Source organism: Pituophis catenifer, unplaced genomic scaffold, assembly GCF_029215685.1.
Source record: "Pituophis catenifer annectens isolate HBS135680 unplaced genomic scaffold, rPitCat1.0.hap2 SCAF_9, whole genome shotgun sequence".
In the NCBI taxonomy this organism is placed as follows: Eukaryota; Metazoa; Chordata; class Lepidosauria; order Squamata; family Colubridae; genus Pituophis; species Pituophis catenifer.
In genome coordinates, this window is record NW_027256889.1 from 31479911 (window position 1) to 31498566 (window position 18656).

Genomic DNA, 18656 nt, shown 5'->3' on the forward strand with positions numbered 1-18656 from the left:
TCATGCCCCACTCTTCTGAGATTTGACGCAGCCACTTTAAAGCCTCTCTTGAGCTCAGAAAAAGCTCTAAACACACACTCAGGAGGAGGGTGAGAGCCTGCAGGAGACACAAACAACCAGGAAACAAGGAAAACGAACAAATGATGTTTGTTTCTTGATGGGAGGAGTCTTTCAGCTTCAGGTTACTGCCCTCAGAAACTGTTTGTGGTAAAGGAGATGCAGAAAAGTGACCCTGCACCAAATGTCACAAGGGAGATTTTTTTCCTTCACAGTTACCTTGGCCACCACTACAGGATCCCCAATGGACACAAGGGAAATCATGGGCCTCCAGGACCAATGGGTCATCCACAACTGCTGGTTGGTGTGGCCACATGAAACCTTGAAAGGCCAGGGAAGGGCCACACTCCCCTGAATGACCTAGGCTGGATTGCCAGATGGTATGTGTGTGTGTGTATGAACTAACTGGTGTATGTGTGTGTGAGAGAGAGAGAGGGAGGGAGGAAGGGAGAGAAAGAGAGAGAGACGGGCTGCCTCCTTTCACCCCTAAGAAACATGCAAGAGTCTTCCAACCAATCTAGCCAAACCATTCACTGCTGATTCAAGGCCTGAGTTGCAAGAAAACGTTGGACAACCATTTGAATGCAATGGTAAAGTGTCTCCTGCCTTGAGCAGGGGGTTGGACTAGAAGACCTCCAAAGTCCCTTCCAGCCCTAGGATTCTATAATATTTTCTATATCTTTTAGGCTAGTATGAACTATGGAGCTGGACAAGCTGAAAAAATGTAACTGGTTCAAAAAGCTTTAAGGAAAGATGAAGCGCCGGAACCCAAGTTGGGCCCAGCCCCCACTCATGCAAGGAACCCACAACAAAGTAGCGCCCACCATCTTGAGTGGGGGGTATTTGTTTCTGTTGGGACTCTAGCACATCCTCCTCCCTTTGGAGCTGCTCAAGAGGGGGGTTCTGGCAGCTCCCAAGAACTTTCCTGAGATGCGCAAAGAGAAGAGCAAGCAAAGAAGCCACTGACCTTTTCCAGCCCATCTTCCTTGAGGCTGATGATGTCCAGGTCAAAGTCAGTTCTGAGCCCGCTGGTTTTGTTGAAGGCAATTCGTCCCGTTAAGCCCTCCCACTGTGCCTGAAAGACAGAGAGGAAGGAACAGTGGGTAGGGGTGGCACCAGGAAAGGAGGGGCAATGAACATGTGGCATAAAGGAACTTTGCACCTAGCGCATAAGTCAGAAGTGAGTTCCCTCTTTTAGCTTTGCTAAACCCATCACTGCTTCCTGTTCCGCAAAACTGGAGAAATCCACACCACCCCCACTGCCCCTTAGAAATCGTCGATGCCCACCGCTTCCAGTTCACTGGAGAGAATGATGAAGTATTGCTGAGCTCTGAGCCCTGAAGGGGGAAAACTCTTTGGAACTTTGGGTGAGACAGCCTAGAGGGAAAGCAAGGAGACCAGGGGTGAAATCTAAAATTTGTTACTACTGGTTCTATGGGCATGGCTTGATGGTGGTGGGGGGTAATGTGACTGGGTGGGCATGGTCAACTTTTTTTTTTTTTTTTTACTTTTAAAAGCATTTTTCTACAACCTTAAGAGGTTGCAGAAAAAAATGCTTTTAGAAACCTCTGACGATCAGGCAAGTCAGCTGGGATCGCCAGAGGCTTTTAAAGGCATTTTTTTCCCTACAACCTCTTTGGCTGAACAGGTTGCAGAAAAAAATACTTTTAGATGCTTCTGACTATCAGGCAACTCAGCTGGGATCGCCAGAGGCTTTTATAGGCATTTTTTTTTCTACAGCCTCTTCGGCTGAAGAGGTTGCAGAAAAAAATGCTTTTAGAAGCTTCTGACAATCAGGCAACTCTGCTGGGATCGCCAGAAGCTTTTATAGGCATTTTTTTTCTACAGCCTCTTCGGCTGCCACCATTGCTACCAGATCAGGCGATCCGGTCCAAACCGGGAGCATTTCACCCCTGAAGGAGACCTTTCTAAGCCATCCCAGGCCACTTTTCTAGATGTTCCTTCCAAAACCAGCAATCATTCTGGAGTTATACAGATAATCCATTAAGGACTGGGGGTGTCATGGCCAGTGCTTCTTCTCCCCTTCTCCCTCCATAATGTTATCTCCAAGATCACCCTGGCTTCATCCTGCAATTTCATTGGGTCCATCCTGCAGGCAGAGTGCCAGGATTGGGGAGGTGGAGGGTAGCTTTGTACTGGCAGTGAGGCTAGAGATTTAGTGCAACCAGTCCTGGCTCGCTCAACCTAAAAACTATTTTGAGCCTTGGTGTGGTATCTGCTGCTCCATCCATTAAAGACCAAGCTGGTCAAATGCTTCTGTATGTTCCTGGCCATGGGTGTGAAGATGTCCAACATGAGCCATGAAAAATTACATGAGAAATCTCTGCCCTAGGGGCAGGTTCATCTCCAGTGGCCCAAGACAAACTTCTTGGCTGTGGCCCCTAAGGGGCTGATGAGAAAGAGGGAGATGACAGAGACACTTCACTATTACCATAGCAGAACTGGGCCTGAGTCCTATAAGGGTTTCCCTTCCCTTCCTTGCTCCTCTTGTGCACTACGGGGAATCCTCTGGCCCTCCAAGTTCAGAAGAACCTTTTTAGTCCTCCTCTCTTTGGTCTGCTGGATCTGGGCTGACACCCTTGGAAGAGGCTGATGCATTGCCTTTTCCAAGCTGTCAATCTTTCTCAGACAATTGCAGAGTTCTGCTCTTTCTGGCTGGAAGGCTGGACTGGGTTGGAGTGAGTAGAGGATTTCAGCTGGGATAGTGGATACCCAGAGCTAAGCATTACCTGAGAGCTGGAAGCTGCAAAAAAGAAGCTGCTGAGGAAGCTGGCAAGGGATCAAAAGAGAGGCCACACAACACAGCAGTCTTACCTGCAACTTAGGTAACTTGTCCAGTTCTCATGATAGATTTTATATAATGTGAAGATGTAGTGGAAGAGTTAAGAATGACCATTATTCCAGAAACTGGAATGACATCCTAAGACAAGAGAGCCCACCTTGGGTGATTGAGGGGGAGCATTGGGTTGTTAAGGCATTAAAGAACCCCCTCTAAACCTTCAGTGGGGGAACAATTTGCCCCTCTCCTCTGCTCCCCAGGGGAACATTGATTTTTACCAGGTGACTGAACTCTGTCGCCCTGTGATCTACAAGAGCATTAGTTGATGATCTGACATGAAAGAAAAATCTGCATTCTTCCTTAACGTAGGCACTCCTTGGATGCAGAACTTTAAGTCAGGAGGACGTTTTCAAATAACATATTTTTTCAAAGGCATAAGCCTTTGTGACAGGCAGCTACAGTTTATGAAAGTGTATACCTTTTATTCAAATCTGTTATTTGAAAATTTATAGTGATGGAGAAGACTCTAGAGCAGGGATCTGCAACCTGACACACTCAAAGAACCATTTGGACCGTTTCCCACAGAAAAGAAAACACCAGGAGCCACAAAAGCTGGGTGGGCGTTGGCCAACTCGACGTCACTCACTCCCACCTAGTCACATGACACCTCCCCAGTGAGGTGTTTTCATTTCTGTGGGAAACAATTCTCTCTCTCTCTCATTCTCTCTCTCTCTCTCTCTCTCTCTCTCTCTCTCTCTCTCTCTCTCTCTCTCTCCCTCTCCCTCTCTCCCTCTCTCTCCCTCCCTCCCACCCTCTCTCCCTCTCTCCCTCTCTCTCGTGTGTTCCCTCTTGAACTATTTCCAAAAAAAGGTGAGGGTTGGTGGGTTTTTTCCTTTGCTGATGTTGTTCTTTCTTCTTCTTTGGGTGCTTTTTACCATATGATTTAAATCAAGAGTCATTTCAGGTTCCCAGATAAATGTACGTAAGGGTGACAGCAGGAAATGGAGACTCGCTCCAGATTCCAGAGCAGAAGTGAAGCATCCCTGTACTTGCCTCTTCTTATGAGTGCTTCTTCCAGCCCTTGGTGCTGTGCGCACCTCAGTTGCTCAGGAAAACACATGACTTGCTCTCTGCCCCAAGACACTGGCCTGGCCTGGCTGCAGCCGATGCTTCATGTCGTAATGGGCACCAGGAGGAGGAGGGGACGCTGTCACCCCCATTGTGAAGCGTGCTAAATTTAATTGTGCTGTGCAAGGTGCTGCACAGAGTAGTGGGCAGGTCATGGAGGTGGTGAGAACAGCAGCGGTGAGAGCAGCGGCAGTGAGAGCAGCCAGGGTGGGCCAGTGTCTCAGGGCAGAGAGCAAATCACGCATCTCCCCAAGCAACCGAGGTGCGCACAGCACCAACAAGGTGCTGGAAGAAGCGCCTGCAAGAGGAGGCAAGTACAGGGGTGCTTTGCTCCAGCTCTGGAATCTGGAGCGAGTCTCCAACCCTCACTGTCACCCTTACCTTCTCAGGCCAGGCGAGGAGTGACTGGGAGGGGAGGGCAAGGGGTGGGGCCAGCCAGTGGTGGATTCAGCCAACAGGGAGCCACAGCAGGGGGACAAAAGAGCCACATACGGCTCCGGAGCCACGGGTTGCTGACACCTGCTCTAGAGAGTCCCCTGGACTGCAAGAAGACCCAATCAGTCAATCCTGAAGAAAATCAAATCTGACTGTCCTTTGGCCATTTTGGAAGCCGAAGTTCAAATACTTTGGCCACCAAAAGAGAAGAGGGGACCCTTAGAAAAGTCCCTGATGTTGGAAAAGACAGAAGGCAAAAGGAGAAGGCAGAGGGTGAGATGGTTTAGATGGCATCAGTGGGCATGGCAGAACACAATGTTGCTAGTTTCTGGGCAAGATCTGTTTATTTTGTACATATTTTAATCTTGTACTTTACATTTTCAATTTTATGTCATATAGTATGCCTTATTTTAATTGTGGTGCTTCTGACATGAATATATAAATACTGGGCATGAATTTGGGCAAGGTCTGGGAGATGGTGGAGGATGGGCAGGGGGCAGGGGGCTGGCATGCTGTGGTCTATGGGGTTGCGGACAGTGGTGGGATTCAATATTTTTAACAACCGGTTCTGTGGGCGTGGCTTAGTTGGGGGGTGTGGCTTGGTGGTCATGTGACCGGGTGGGCATGGCTATGTGCATAGGGACTACTCAGAGGGCTGAAAAAAGTCATTTCTGACTGGTCCTCGCACTTATGACCATCCTCACATTTATGCCTATTGCGGCATTCTTAACAACCGTGTCAGTCATTTCACCACTACTTCTCTTCACCATGGTGACAAGATAGGGCGTAAAACGTAAAATGTGAGGACAGTCGTAAGTTCAAGGACTGGTCAAAAGTGCGAGGACCGGTCAAAAATAACTTTTTCAGCCTTCTGACTAGTCCATATGCACATAGGGACTATTCAGAGGGCTGAAAAAAGTCATTTCTGACTGGTCCTCACATTTTTGACCGGTCCTTGCACTTATGAACTTCCTCACATTTATGCCCGTTGCGGCATTCTTAACAACTGTGTCAGTCATTTCACCACTACTTGTCTTCACCACAGTGACAAGATAGGGCGCAAAACATAAAATGTGAGTACAGTCGTAAGTGCGAGGACTGGTCAAAAGTGCGAGGACCGGTCAAAAATAAGTTTTTCAGCCCTCTGAGTAATGCACAAAAGGATACAGCAATAGAGAGGGATGAAGGAAGGAGAAGAGAGATGGAAGAAAGAAGGAGAGACAGGGAAGGAAGAGAAGGGAGGAAGGGAAGGGAAATTAGAGTAAGAGTGAGGGTAAGAGAGGGAGGAAGAGAGGAGGAGAAGAAGAGGGGGGGAAGAGAAAGTAAGAAGGAAAGAAAAGAGAGAGGTGGTAGTTTTGAGGAGCAAGATTGCTGTACAGTAAAAAAGATGAAATGGAAGAAAGGCAACCCCAAACAAATATAAAGATATTAAGATAAAGAATGAATTCTTAAACTTTAAAGAATAAAAGAGAATAAATATGAATAAATAGCAGTAATTAGAAACACACATACAAACATACAATGTATTTTCTTTGAACAGAGTATTTGGCCAGTTCACAAATTTAAACAGTGTTTAGTCATTTCAATTAAATTTACAATTTCTATATTTCCTTTTTGCCATATTTATTTCTCATCTATTTTTTTTAAAAAAACCAATATTACCCTTCATCCTCATCTCTAATCTTAATCAAATTCAATTTTTCCCTTCTATTCTATATTATACCCCTTCTCATTGTCATCTATTTTTATATCCATCCTCACATTGGTTAATTATGTAATATTACAGTTGTTTAATATAAATTTTAATTTTAATATAAATTTTAATTTTAATATTAACATTTTAATATAAATCAATTAGTTATATAACTATCTTTTTTGTATATTAATCAATATGAACATGAATATTCCAATTATTTCCATGCAATCCAATTTCTTACAAATCAATTAATTATATTTACCAATAATAATAAACCAAATAATTTCCCCCATATATTCCTCCAAACCACAATTTAATCATTTCTGCTTTCAACACAATATACAATTAATAGTACCTCAATTATTACAATTCCCTAGTTAAATAGAGCTTTTTTTCTTTTGTGTTTTAAAATCTTGAACTCTCCTCTTTTTCCCTAAAGAGGAACTACCTCTTTAGGGAAAACTACCTTTCCACTAAAGGTAGTTTGCACCTACCTTTTTTGGTGAGGAAAAAGAAAAGAAATCTGCCTGCCTAATTTTCCAACGTTGCAGCAACAGTAAAGCAGGCTTTTACTTTCAGTTTCGTTTTTCAGCATAGATAGGGGAAAAAAATCTGCACTCTTTGCAAGCAAGCAGTAGAGCCCTGAGCAAAACAGCTGAGAGCAAATCAGCTGAGAGTCGGGAGGCCGATAGAATCAAGGGGCTAATTAGCCTATGCTGAAGCTCCGTGGGCCAATAAAATTACAAAAAAACACCGAACCGTTTGTTAAATTGCTGGCTCGCCTGCCCCTCGCCCACCACTATTTATTGGCAATAATTTTTTTTTTTTAATTTGATTTATATGCCGCCCTTCTCCGAAGACTCAGGGCGGCTTACAATGTGCTCAGCAATAGCCTTCATCCTTTTGTATATTTATACAAAGTCAGCTTATTGCCCCCACAAACTGGGTCCTCATTTCACCTACCTTAGAAAGGATGGAAGGCTGAGTCAACCTTGAGCCTTGGCGAGATTCGAACCCTGCAGTAATTGCAGGCAGCTGGTCTTAAGCAGCTTAATAACAGGGTGCCTTAAACCCTTGTACTACCAAGGCTCTTTTGGTGGTGCAGAGGGGCGGGCAAGGGGCGGGGTGAGCCAACAATTTAACAAAGGGTTCGGCCGAACCCCCTAGAACCGGCAGAATCCCACCACTGGTTGCGGACAGTTTCATATGACTTAGCAACTGAATAGCAATCAAGGCCTTTTAATCAAATCTGTTATTTGAAAAGGTACTACCTCGCTCCACCCAATTTTTGGCTGTGATAGACTACCCTCCTACAAGTGATACTTATTATCAGTGGTGGGCTGCTGCCGGTTCGGACTGGTTCAGGCGAACCAGTAGTCCCAACAATCAGCTGGCCCCACCCACCTGCCCCCATCCTATCCTGTCCTATATTTCCTTCTTTCTGGCTTAGCTGATTTGCACAGCACAGTTGATTTCTGCACCTCCGCTGTTCTACTTATCGGGGCTGTCTTAGAAGGTAAGCAGCTAAGCTTCAAATTGCTGTATTTTGAACGCTGCGTGCAAGCACGTTAGGTGCATATGCTCACAGAACCGGTTGTTAAACCAGTTCCAGCCCACCACTGCTTATTATGACTTTCTCCTCTCCTCTCAGACCAAACAAAGGAGAAAGAGAAGAGATAGACTAAAGTTCTGGTTTTCCACTCATCCTCCTTTCTCTTCCATTTTATCTAATGGATAAATTAAAATAAGTTGGCCAGATCTGAGTCTAGATCTCAATGGTGTCTGAAGCACGCAGAACAAATTAACTTGCAAGCCTTGCCTGGTTCCAGCTTTGATTACAGGACCTGGCCTGCCTCCTTTAGTTCATCTCAACTGTCCCTTCTTGTCAAAAGCATCTGTTGTGACATGGAGGGGATGGCCAACTTCAAAAAGGCCTTCTGTTCAGAGCTGCTCCCAAGAGGGCTGCTGCAGTGGCTGTTTTATGGTGTTGCTTCCAGCAGCAGGTTTTGCAAATTTGCAACTAGCTAAAACACAAGGAAGCAGGAGACCCTGGGATCAGATTGATCCCAAACAAAACACAAGTTTTAAGAGCATCCAAAGTAGTCCTTGAATCTAGATAGCCTGGGAATTGGGAAGAAAGTGAGAAAAGCATTCAGGCCTCTGAATTTTCTTTCTGGCTTTTAGTCCAAGTTCTGTTCTTGCTTACTGCTGGGTAGATTGTGAACTGCACCTTGATCAGCCTGAATTTTGCTAATGTCCCTCTCAATTTATGATGGAAGCAGCAAAGAAGACTCTAATTATCAGCTGCCTCCTATTATTTGGCTCATTCCATGACTAGCTGTCAGAACTGCCCTGCAGCAGGTCATTCTGAAGGCTTCACTCTTAACCAGATAGCAAGGAAGTCGGTAGCTGTGTCTCCTCCTGCTCTTTGACAAGCAGTTTTGAGTAGCCTCCTTCTTCTGACCCTGAAAGTAATAGGTACAGCCTCCATTACAAGTAATTGCATAGCCATCTTTCTCCATGATACGGCTGAATTATTTTTAAAGCTTTTCAAATGGCTGGACAACTCTCCACCCTGAGATAGAAGCGCCACAGCTTGTGAACAAAAATATTTCCTTCCCAATCAGAGCCATTTAACTCCGCTGGCTGGCCAGTGACATAAGTGTAGTCTCTCTCTCCACATTGTGCATAATTTTACATACCAGAATCACTTCATTCCAATTGCCATTGCAACCAGCAGCCACTTAAAGCCTGATCTTGTATGCATTTTATCACCATTCGGCAATGATCCATCAAGCCTGAGAAACCACAAGAAAGCCTCAAGAGAGCCCTGGGTTATAGAGATTTGGCAGCAATGTCATCTGGTGTTCCAACAAAGGGGACATGAGCCAAGCATAGCATTTCAAGAAAAAGAAAATTTTCAGGAAAGGAATCTGTGTAGGCCAGCCCATCCAAAAGAAGCTGGGTCTTAATCCAAGGACAAAGGTATAAACAGACTGACTCCCTGTTTCTGTCTTTGTGTGCATGTCTGCAGGAAGCACTTCAATTTTTCATGCACATAATTGTGAGGTCATTGCATGACCTCCTCAGCAATCTGAACAGTACTTGAGCGTATCTGCTGCTCTCATGGCAATTACTTCTACTTGAGCCGGCAGGAACCTTTTGAAATTATGCATCTGGTGGAGGGGTGACAAGTGAATTAGTGGGCTTCGTCTACAATTGAGATGATTCAGTCTTGCTTGCTTGAGAAATGTCAGGATAAATACCTAGCTGGCTAGCCAAACCAGGCAAGGCGTACTCCACCAGAGCATTCCTTTCATTTAAAAATTGTCCTGACGACATGAAGTGTTACAGCCTATAAATCCGTCCATGCCTGGGTTTCCAACAGTCAAGCCCCAGCCCCTCGCTCTGTGACTGCCTCCTGAGCAATATCTATCTGAGTCTAGGGCTCTTCTTACCTCTTTGATAAAATTCATAAAGCGCCCACCAAATCGCCAGGCTTTGTGTCGATGGCACTGAAGAGAGTTGACCGTCATCTGAGGGGCCCGTTGGTAACACACAGAGACTATGTGGACAGCATCATATAACAGGGCAGCGTCTGTCTAAAATAAAGGTGGACAGTAATTGTTTTGACCACATGCAGCCACTCTAAAAACAATCCTCCCTGGCCCCAAATGTTCTTTTGATTCTATAGCTAAGCCCACTGTAAGGAGCCACTGCTTCTACCCTAAAAGCCTGGCATTGCCCAACTTGCCATGCACCCAGGCCTCCAGGAATCAATCCTGAATCCAGGATAATATTAGGAGAAAAACTCCCTTCTGCTGCAGCCTCCTTGCTTTAAAGAGTTCCTTCTCCTAGGATTCTTGTCCTCTGGAAGAAGGGGGCAGAAAGTTATTTTACCCATTCAGATGTAATGTGTAGTTCAGCCTGAAGATGCAAGTTGTTAGACTCCTCTTCTGACAAAAGCAGAGGGTGCTAAAAACTTTTGGCACAGCCTGGCACAAGCCAAATGAGCTGCAAACCTTTTTCTGATTACACACCAGCAGGAAATTCAAAGTGCATCAGGAATTCAAAGTGATCGTCGTACCATCATGACCCCTGCAATCAATCCAGGTTCAGGTTTGGGGGCCGTCTGCAACCTCTCCATGGACCACTTATCAATTATGGCAGATACATGAGGATTATCCACGTTCAAGATGCGGAAGCCGGTCAGGTTTACTCCAGAGTAGCGATATTGCTCAAGATCGAGTGCATACAGATCCTGTTAAAAAAAAGAACCCTTCATCTCAACCCCCTTCCTGATCTTTTTTTTTTTAAAAAAAATATTTATTAAATTTCCAAAGATTAAAATACACAGTACAAAAAGAAACATAATACACAAAAAGCAAGAAAAACACACACACACATACACACACACACACACAAATATAAACAGCCAAAAACAAACATATCAAAATTTCAATACTAATAACAACTTTTCTGCATCGGTATCTGTAATCTATTTAGCCTCTTTACACAAATTCTACTTCTAAATATCTCTATCTTAAATTTACATCTTTATTTAAATTATCTTGATTTCTATTTACAATTCAATCTCATAACAAAAACAACCCTTAAATTTTATGTTTACTCTCCAGCCAGGAATACCATTTATTCCATATTAAATAGTACTCGGTGTCCTCCCTCTCCTTCATTTCCATAGATAATCTGTCCATCTCTGCACATTCGTATATTTTTTTAATTATGATTTGATCTGGAGGGGTGTCTGGTTGTTTCCAATTTTGTGCTACCACAATTCTACTTGCCGTTAGTATGTGTAATATGATATATTGTATACTTTTCCACATTTCCCCTTCCAGACTACCCAGGAGAAACAGTTACGGCTTTCTTTCTATCTTCTGCCCTGTTATTTCATCCAGCCATTTTTTAATCTTTGCCCCAAAATTTCCTAATCTTAGGACAGGTCCACCACATGTGGTAGAATGTCCCTTGTTTGTGTCCACACCTCCAACAATTCGGAGACCCACTCAAGAACATCCTGGCCAATCTCGCTGGTGGCAAATGCCATCAATAGAATGTTTTGTAAAGATTTTCTTTATAAGCAGCTGACATTGTTAGTTTGTAATTTCTCTCCCATAATCTATCTCATTGATCCAAATGAATATTATGTCCAAAAATTTTTGCCCAACTAATCATTGTTTCTTTCAAGGTTTCCTCTTCCATTTTAAATTTCAACAAAAAATTATATATTTTTGTGATCATTTTCCCCTGGACCCTATCAAGTTCCAATTGTTCTCTGTATATGCCAAATTGTTCCTTATCTTTTTTATATTTTGTTTTAATCTGTAAGTATGGCTACCAATCAATTTTTATTCCTTGTTTTATTAGATCCTGTTCTGACTTTAAATTTCCAATTTCTTCTAATAGGTCCAAATATCTTACTATTTTATTTAAATCCAATACATTGGGATAGATTATGGCCTCCATCATTGATATCCACACTGGAACTTTCATATAATGATTTTTCTTTATAATATTCCAAATATAGATCAAAGCATTTTGCACTAGATGTCTCTGGAAGTATGTATGTGTCTTAATTTTCCCTTCCCAAAGGAATGCATACCATCCCAATTGGAGGTCATGGCCTTCCAATATTAATATTCTCTTATTTCTTAATTGGATCCAATCTTTTAACCAAGTTATTGCAGCTGCCTGATAATATAATTCCCAATCGGGTAGGCCGAATCCTCCTTTGGTTCTGGAGTCCTGCAGAAGTTTACATTTTATTTGGGCTTTTCCCCCCAACAAAATGAATTTACCTATCATTCTATTTAGATATTCAAAAACGCTTTCCCTAGTCTAATTGGTATCGATTGAAAAATATATAACAATTTAGGTAATACATTCATCTTTATCACGGCTATTCTACCTATTAAAGATAACTGTGATTTGGCCCAAATATCTAAGTCTTCTTGAATTTGTTGTATTAATTTATCATGTACAACTCCACCCCAGGCCACCCCAACGATACCCTTGAAGTGATGTCCCAGTGCCTGGAGGCTGTACGGATCTGGATGGGGAGGAACAGGCTCAAGCTCAACCCTTCCAAGACTGAGTGGCTGTGGTTCCGGCATCCCGATATAGTCAGTTGACTCCATCACTGACTATTGGGGGCGAGTCTTTGGCCTCCACAAAGAGGGCTCGCAATCTTCCAGACTACCCAGGAGAAACAGTTCCAGCTTTCTTTCTATCTTCTGCCCTGTTATTTCATGGATACGCAGCTGTCCTTGGAGGAACATCTGACGGCTGTAACCAGGGGGACCTTTTGTCAGGTTCGCCTGATTCGCCAGTTGCGGCCCTTTCTTGATCGGGATTCCCTGTGCACAGTCACTCATGCCCTCATCACCTCTCGCCTTGACTACTGCAACACTCTCTACATGGGGCTCCCCTTGAAGAGCACCCGGAGGCTCCAACTGGTCCAGAACGCAGCAGCGTGGGTAGTGACGGGAGCAGCATGGCGCTCCCATGTAACACCGCTCCTGCGTGAGCTGCACTGGCTCCCGGTGGTCTTCCGGGTGCGCTTCAAGGTGTTGGTTATCACCTTTAAAGCGCTCCATGGCATAGGGCCTAGCTATCTTCGAGGCCGCCTGCTGCCACCGACGACCTCCCATCGACCCGTGCGCTCCCACAGAGAGGGCCTCCTCGGGGTGCCATCAGCCAAACAGTGCAGGCTGGTGACCCCCAGGGGGAGGGCCTTCTCTGTGGGGGCACCTACCCTCTGGAATCAGTTGCCCCCAGAGATAAGGAGAATCCATGACCTCAGTGCCTTCCACCGTGCCCTTAAAACCTTCTTTTTCCAGCAAGCCGGGCTGGCCTAATTTTTTTTAAGTGTTTTTAATTGTTTTGTTTATCGTTTTTAATTAATGGGGCCAAATTTATATATATCTTTTAACTGTATTTTAATATTTGTATTTGATGTTTTTACTTGGCTGTTCACCGCCCTGAGTCCTCAGGGAGAAGGGTGGTATACAAATTCAAAATAAAATAAAAAATAAAATAAAAATCATAATTGTCTTCTTTTATTGTGGAACATTTCGCCGTAAGCGAAATTCCTAAATATTTCACCTTTTTAGCAGTTTGAATCCTCAATTTCCTTTCCAATTCTTCCTGTTGTCTTTTTGTACAATTCTTTGTTAACATTTTAGTTTTTTTCTTATTTATTTTAAGCCCTCCTACTTCACCAAATTCTTCAACTTCATTAATCAAGATGGTTCCCGTCTCCAAAGGATCTTCCATGACAAAAACTAGATCATCTGTGAATGCTTAGACCTTGTATTCCTCCTGTTTGACTTTCAAACCCCTTATTATTTGGTTTTTTCCTAATTTGTATTAACAATATTTCCAAAAATAATGTAAATAATAGAGGTGATAGGGAGCATCCCTGTCTTATCCCTTTAGTTATATTAATCTTCTCTGTCATTTCTCCATTCATTATTATTCTGGCCGATTGTTTCGAATAGATCATTCTAATTAAGTCTGTAAATTTCTCCCCAAAATTCATAATTTCCAATTGGTTAATAAGAAAGTTGCTGTAAAATTACCATTAATGTTATGTAATGTTTAATACGTTACGTTTTGACATGTTTTGTTTTTATATATGTGTGATTGTTTTTTGTGTTGTTTTTAAAGACAAACTGTTTAATAAAAATTATTTAAAAAAAGAAAAAAGAAAGTAAGTTCCAGTTCAGATTGTCAAACACCTTCTGAGTGTCTACTTAATGCCAGCTGCTTATCCGAGTGGGACTCATAATATTCTAATGTATCCATGATCATCCTTATATTATTTCTTATATATCTGTTTGGCAAAAATCCATTCTGATCCAAATTAATAATTTCCTTTAAAAAATTTTTGGCCCTTTCAGCTATTATTGTTACAAAAGTTTTATAATCCACATTAAGCAGCAAGATTGACTGGTAGTTCTTGATTTGCTGTGTGTCTGTGCTGTCCTTTGGGATAAGTGATATTAGTGCCTCCCTCCATGTCTGTGGTAGTTTAGATTGTTCCAATGCTTCGTTATATAAATTTAGCAGTAATACTTCCAGTGGCCCCTGCTCTTCTTTTGGCATGACTGAATGTAAAAACTGTTGCAAAGTAAGAGAAAAAGAAAGGTTGTTGAGAAATGTCACCCACGTTTCTGAAATTCAGGGGGTTTTTTTGCGGGGGGGGGGGGAATTCGCCAATGTTTTGCCTGAGTAAACAACCTTAAAATTTAGGTGCAGAAATCAGTATTGGTTCCAATTAGGAAGCATATCTCAGCCAAGGATCAGTTAATTATGATGATTAATTGTGCATAAGGAAAAAAGATAAAATGTTTAAAAGAGAAATCAATGAATGGGAAACTCCGATATTAAGCCTTGTTGCTATTAGCACTTGCAGGAATCAAAAACTGTGTGAAATGCCAAAGTATGTGGAAGAGTAAGTCTTCTCTTGGGTGCCTGAGACACAGCAGTGAACTTCGAGCCTTGGAAATCATCCTCTCCATATGTGCCTTATTTATTTATTTAGCACATGGCATATAATACGTGGACTTGCGATACATATTAATATTATGCCTAGATTAAAAATAACACAATAAAATATGAATATTATAAAGATCTATATTCAGACACCAATGTCTAGGCCAGGGGTGTCAAACACAAGGCCCGGGGGCTGAATCCGGTCCAAATCCTGGAAAGCGTAAGGAGCTGACCCACGTTGCCTCAGCCCGGTCTACCCAATGAAAAGAGGAAACCTCGGGCTAGTGTGACTTTGGCCTGGTCTACCCAATGAAAAGAGGAAACATGACAGCAGTTTGGGGAGTGGCATCAAGCTGGCTATGCCCGCCCAGTTACCCACACCTGCCCAGCCCCCCAAGGTCAACCACAGTCCTGATGCGGCCCTCAATGAAATTGAGTTTGGCACCCCTGGTCTAGGCCATCTAAGTAATTAATAATTAATTAATAATTAATGAGAAACTTCCTAACAGTGAGGACAATTAACCAGTGGAACAGAAGTTGCCTTCAGAAATCGTGGGGGCTCCATCACTGGAGGCTTTCTGAAGGCCAGCAGCAACGGGGCCAACGAGGTGTTCAGAATGGAGGATAAGAAAGAGGAGGAAGAGTAAAGACAAAATGAAGTTAGGAAACTTAAAAAAAAAAAGCAAAGGAAAGAAAAAAGGTAGACAGGGAGAAAGAATGCCATTGGAAAGACAGAGGGACGTGCAGCAAGACAGCTGAGAATGGCAGCAGTTACAATGAGACACTAAGAAGCAAAATAACGAGGAAAAGAAGGCAATTTACTATTTTTCTATACTTTTATGTTAATTGGGATTATTCTCATTCCAGAAGAGACTGGACAACCATTTGTCAGAAATGATCTAGGGTTTCCTGCCATAGGCAAAGACTAGAAGACCTCCAAGATCCTTTTCAACTGTATTATTCAATGTTCTCTCTCTCTCTCTGTATTTCTCTCTCTTCGTTTTTCTCCATGCCTTTTTTCTTTTTTCTTCTTCCCTCTGAGGAGTGCAAAAGTATCATTTCAACACTAGTCACAAGATGGAGCTGAGGAGTATAAACTGTTTCACTTCAAGAATATTTGAATTCAGGACTAACTTTAACCTCAACAGGTTGGAATCCAACTTTAATTTACACAAATATACTTTTAATTAAATTTTGAATTTTTTAGAAAATAGTTTTTTGAATTTTTATAATTAAAAAAAATTAAAACAAAAGAGGGAAAATTATTCAATTTTTTAAAAAAATACATTGTAAATCTTTGATGTTTTTAAACAAAGAAAAAACCCAAAGCCTAATAAATTGCACAAAATTAGGCAATATTAGAAATACTGCTAAGAAAAAAGAAGATCCTTGTTTTGGAGCAATTGAGAATTTACAATATTTATAAGTTTGCAAATTTTCTGTAACTTTACAAAATACTGCTAAAAAAAATAAAACCTATTTTAAAAGAAAGAAAGGATCCTGCATTAGAATTACTGGGAGCATTTACAAAAAGAATAACGTAATTATGGAAAACACATAACCATGGGGGGAAAAGTCTAACACTATTGTGATTTGCAAAAAATGTGCCATGTATATATTTATACCCATAGAAGACCCAAATTATATTTGTATCAAATATAAACTAATTGAATTACTTGAGGAAAAAGTTAGAGTCTAGAGGAAACAGTTAAGGGTCCATAGACAAGTTTAGCCGCTCTGAAGGAGTTAACAGACGTGATCTCAGAGCAACTGAACCATATCTTTCAAAGATCCTGATTTTTTTTATAAAACCTTTCTAAAAATAAAACTTTATAAAATCCTAGTAAGGCCACACCTGGAATACGGTAACCAATTTTGGTCACCATACTACAAAAAAGATGTTGAGACTTTGGAAAAAGTTCAGAGAAGAGCAACTGGATAGCTCTGCAGACAAGGCACTGCAATTTAACACCAGCTGTCTGCAATTAAAGTAAGTTCGAATCTCGCCAGGCTCAAGGTTGACTCAGCCTTCCATCCTTTCTAAGGTAGGTAAATTGAGGACCCAGTTTGTGGGGGCAATAAGCTGACTTTGTATAAAATATACAAAAGTATGAAGGCTATTGCTTAGCGCACTGTAAGCTGCCCTGAGTCTCTGGAGAAGGGCGGCATATAAGTCAAATTAAAAAACAAAACAAAAAGTAAGATGATCAAAGGCCTGGAGACTAAAACATATGAATGGCTGCAGGTTTTAGGTTTGGTTAGTCTAAAGAAAAGAAGAATTAGGAGTGACATTATAGCAGTATTCCAATATTTGAGAGGCTGCCACAAAGAAGAAGGGATCAAATTATTCCACAAAGCACCAGAAGGCAGCACAAGAAACAATGGTTGAAAACTAATCAAAGAGAGAAGCAACATGGAATTAAGGAGAAACTTCCTAATAGTGAGGACAATTAACAGCTTGCCTTCAGAAATCATGGGCACTCCATTACTGGAGATTTTTAAGAAGACGCTAGACAGCCACTTATTCTCCTGCTTGAGCAGAGGGCTGGACTGGAAGACCTCCAAAGTCCCTTCCAGCTTTCTATTCTATTCTATTCTATTCTATTCTATTCTATTCTATTCTATTCTATTCTATTCTATTCTATTCTATTCTATTCTATTCTATTCTATTCTTCTGAAACTACCAGAGGACTACAAAAGAGCTGATGTGGTTCACATCTTCAAAAAGGGGAAAAAAACGGAACCAGGAAATCATAGACCAATCAACAACTGGAAAATCCTGGAAAAGATAATCAAGCAATGGATCTGCAAACACCTAGAACATAGAATCATAGGACTGGAACAAAGAAACAAGCAAAGCTATTACTAAAGCCAACATGGGTTTGTCAAAAATAATAATAATAATAATAATAATAATAATAATAATAATAATAATAATAATAATAATAACAACAACAACAACAACAACAACAACAACAACAACAACAATAATAATAATACAAACAACTGTCAGACAAACCTTACTGCATTCCTTGACAATGTTTGGACTTCAGTAAGGCATTTTGACAAAGTAGACCACAACTTGCTTCTTGGTAATATAGAACCATGTGGGAGAGACAGTATCACCACTAGATGGATTTGCAATTAACTGATCAACGGCAGGATAGAAGGGGAACTCATCAAATTTACAGACAACACCAAGCTGGGGTGAACAGCCAACACTTTAGAAGATAGACTCAAGATACAGAAGGACCTTGATAGACCTGAGCATTGAGCCCTATCCAACTAGATGCAGTTGAGTGGTGAAAAAAGTAACATCCTGTACTTAGCCAAGAAAAACCAAAGATACAGGTTTAGAACAGGCGATACCTGACTCACTAGCAGTCACTCTGAGAAGAATCTAGGTGACCATCACTTAAATATGAGCCAGCAGTATGTTGCAGCTGCCAAAAAAAGTCAACGCAGTTCTAGGCTACAACAACAGAGGGATAAAATCAAGATCACGTGTTAGTGTTAGTACCACTTTACACTGCTCTGGTGAGACCACCCTTATAATACTCTGTCCCGTTCTAATCACCACGATACAAAAAGATGTTGAGACTTTAGAAAGAGTGCAGAGAAGAGCATCAAAGATGATTAGGAAACTGGAGGCTAAGCCATAGTTTTATTTTTTTTAAAAAAATTATTTGTAAAGAATATATTAGGTAATATATATAAGTATAAGCATGAATTGAATACATAAAATAGATACAAATAGAGGAAACATTAGGACAGGGACGGTAGGCACACTGGTGCTCATATGCACGCCCCTTTCAGACGTCTTAGGAATGGGGTGAAGTCAACAGTAGACAGTCTTAAGTTAAAATTTTGGGGGTTTTGGGATGAAACCACGGAGTCAGGTAGTGTATTGCAGGCATTGACCACTCTGTTGCTGAAGTCATATTTTCTGCAATCGAGTTTGGACCGGTTCACTTTAAGTTTGCATCCACTGTGTGCTTGTGTATAGTTGTGGTTGAAGCTGAA

The 18656-nt window shown here is 41.8% G+C and overlaps 1 protein-coding gene across 2 annotated transcripts in view; it reads right to left on the reverse strand.

Moving 5' to 3' along the window:
- The window catches only part of GRIK3 (glutamate ionotropic receptor kainate type subunit 3), a 377710-nt gene that overhangs the window by 79243 nt on the left and 279811 nt on the right, over positions 1–18656 (reverse strand). For both annotated transcript variants that reach the window (XM_070950070.1, XM_070950072.1), the window contains exons 6-8: positions 10204–10377; positions 9575–9718; positions 1025–1132 (exon numbers count right to left, since the gene is read on the reverse strand). In XM_070950070.1, the coding sequence (XP_070806171.1) occupies positions 1025–1132; positions 9575–9718; positions 10204–10377 (426 nt within the window). The remainder of the gene's footprint in view (positions 1–1024; positions 1133–9574; positions 9719–10203; positions 10378–18656) is intronic.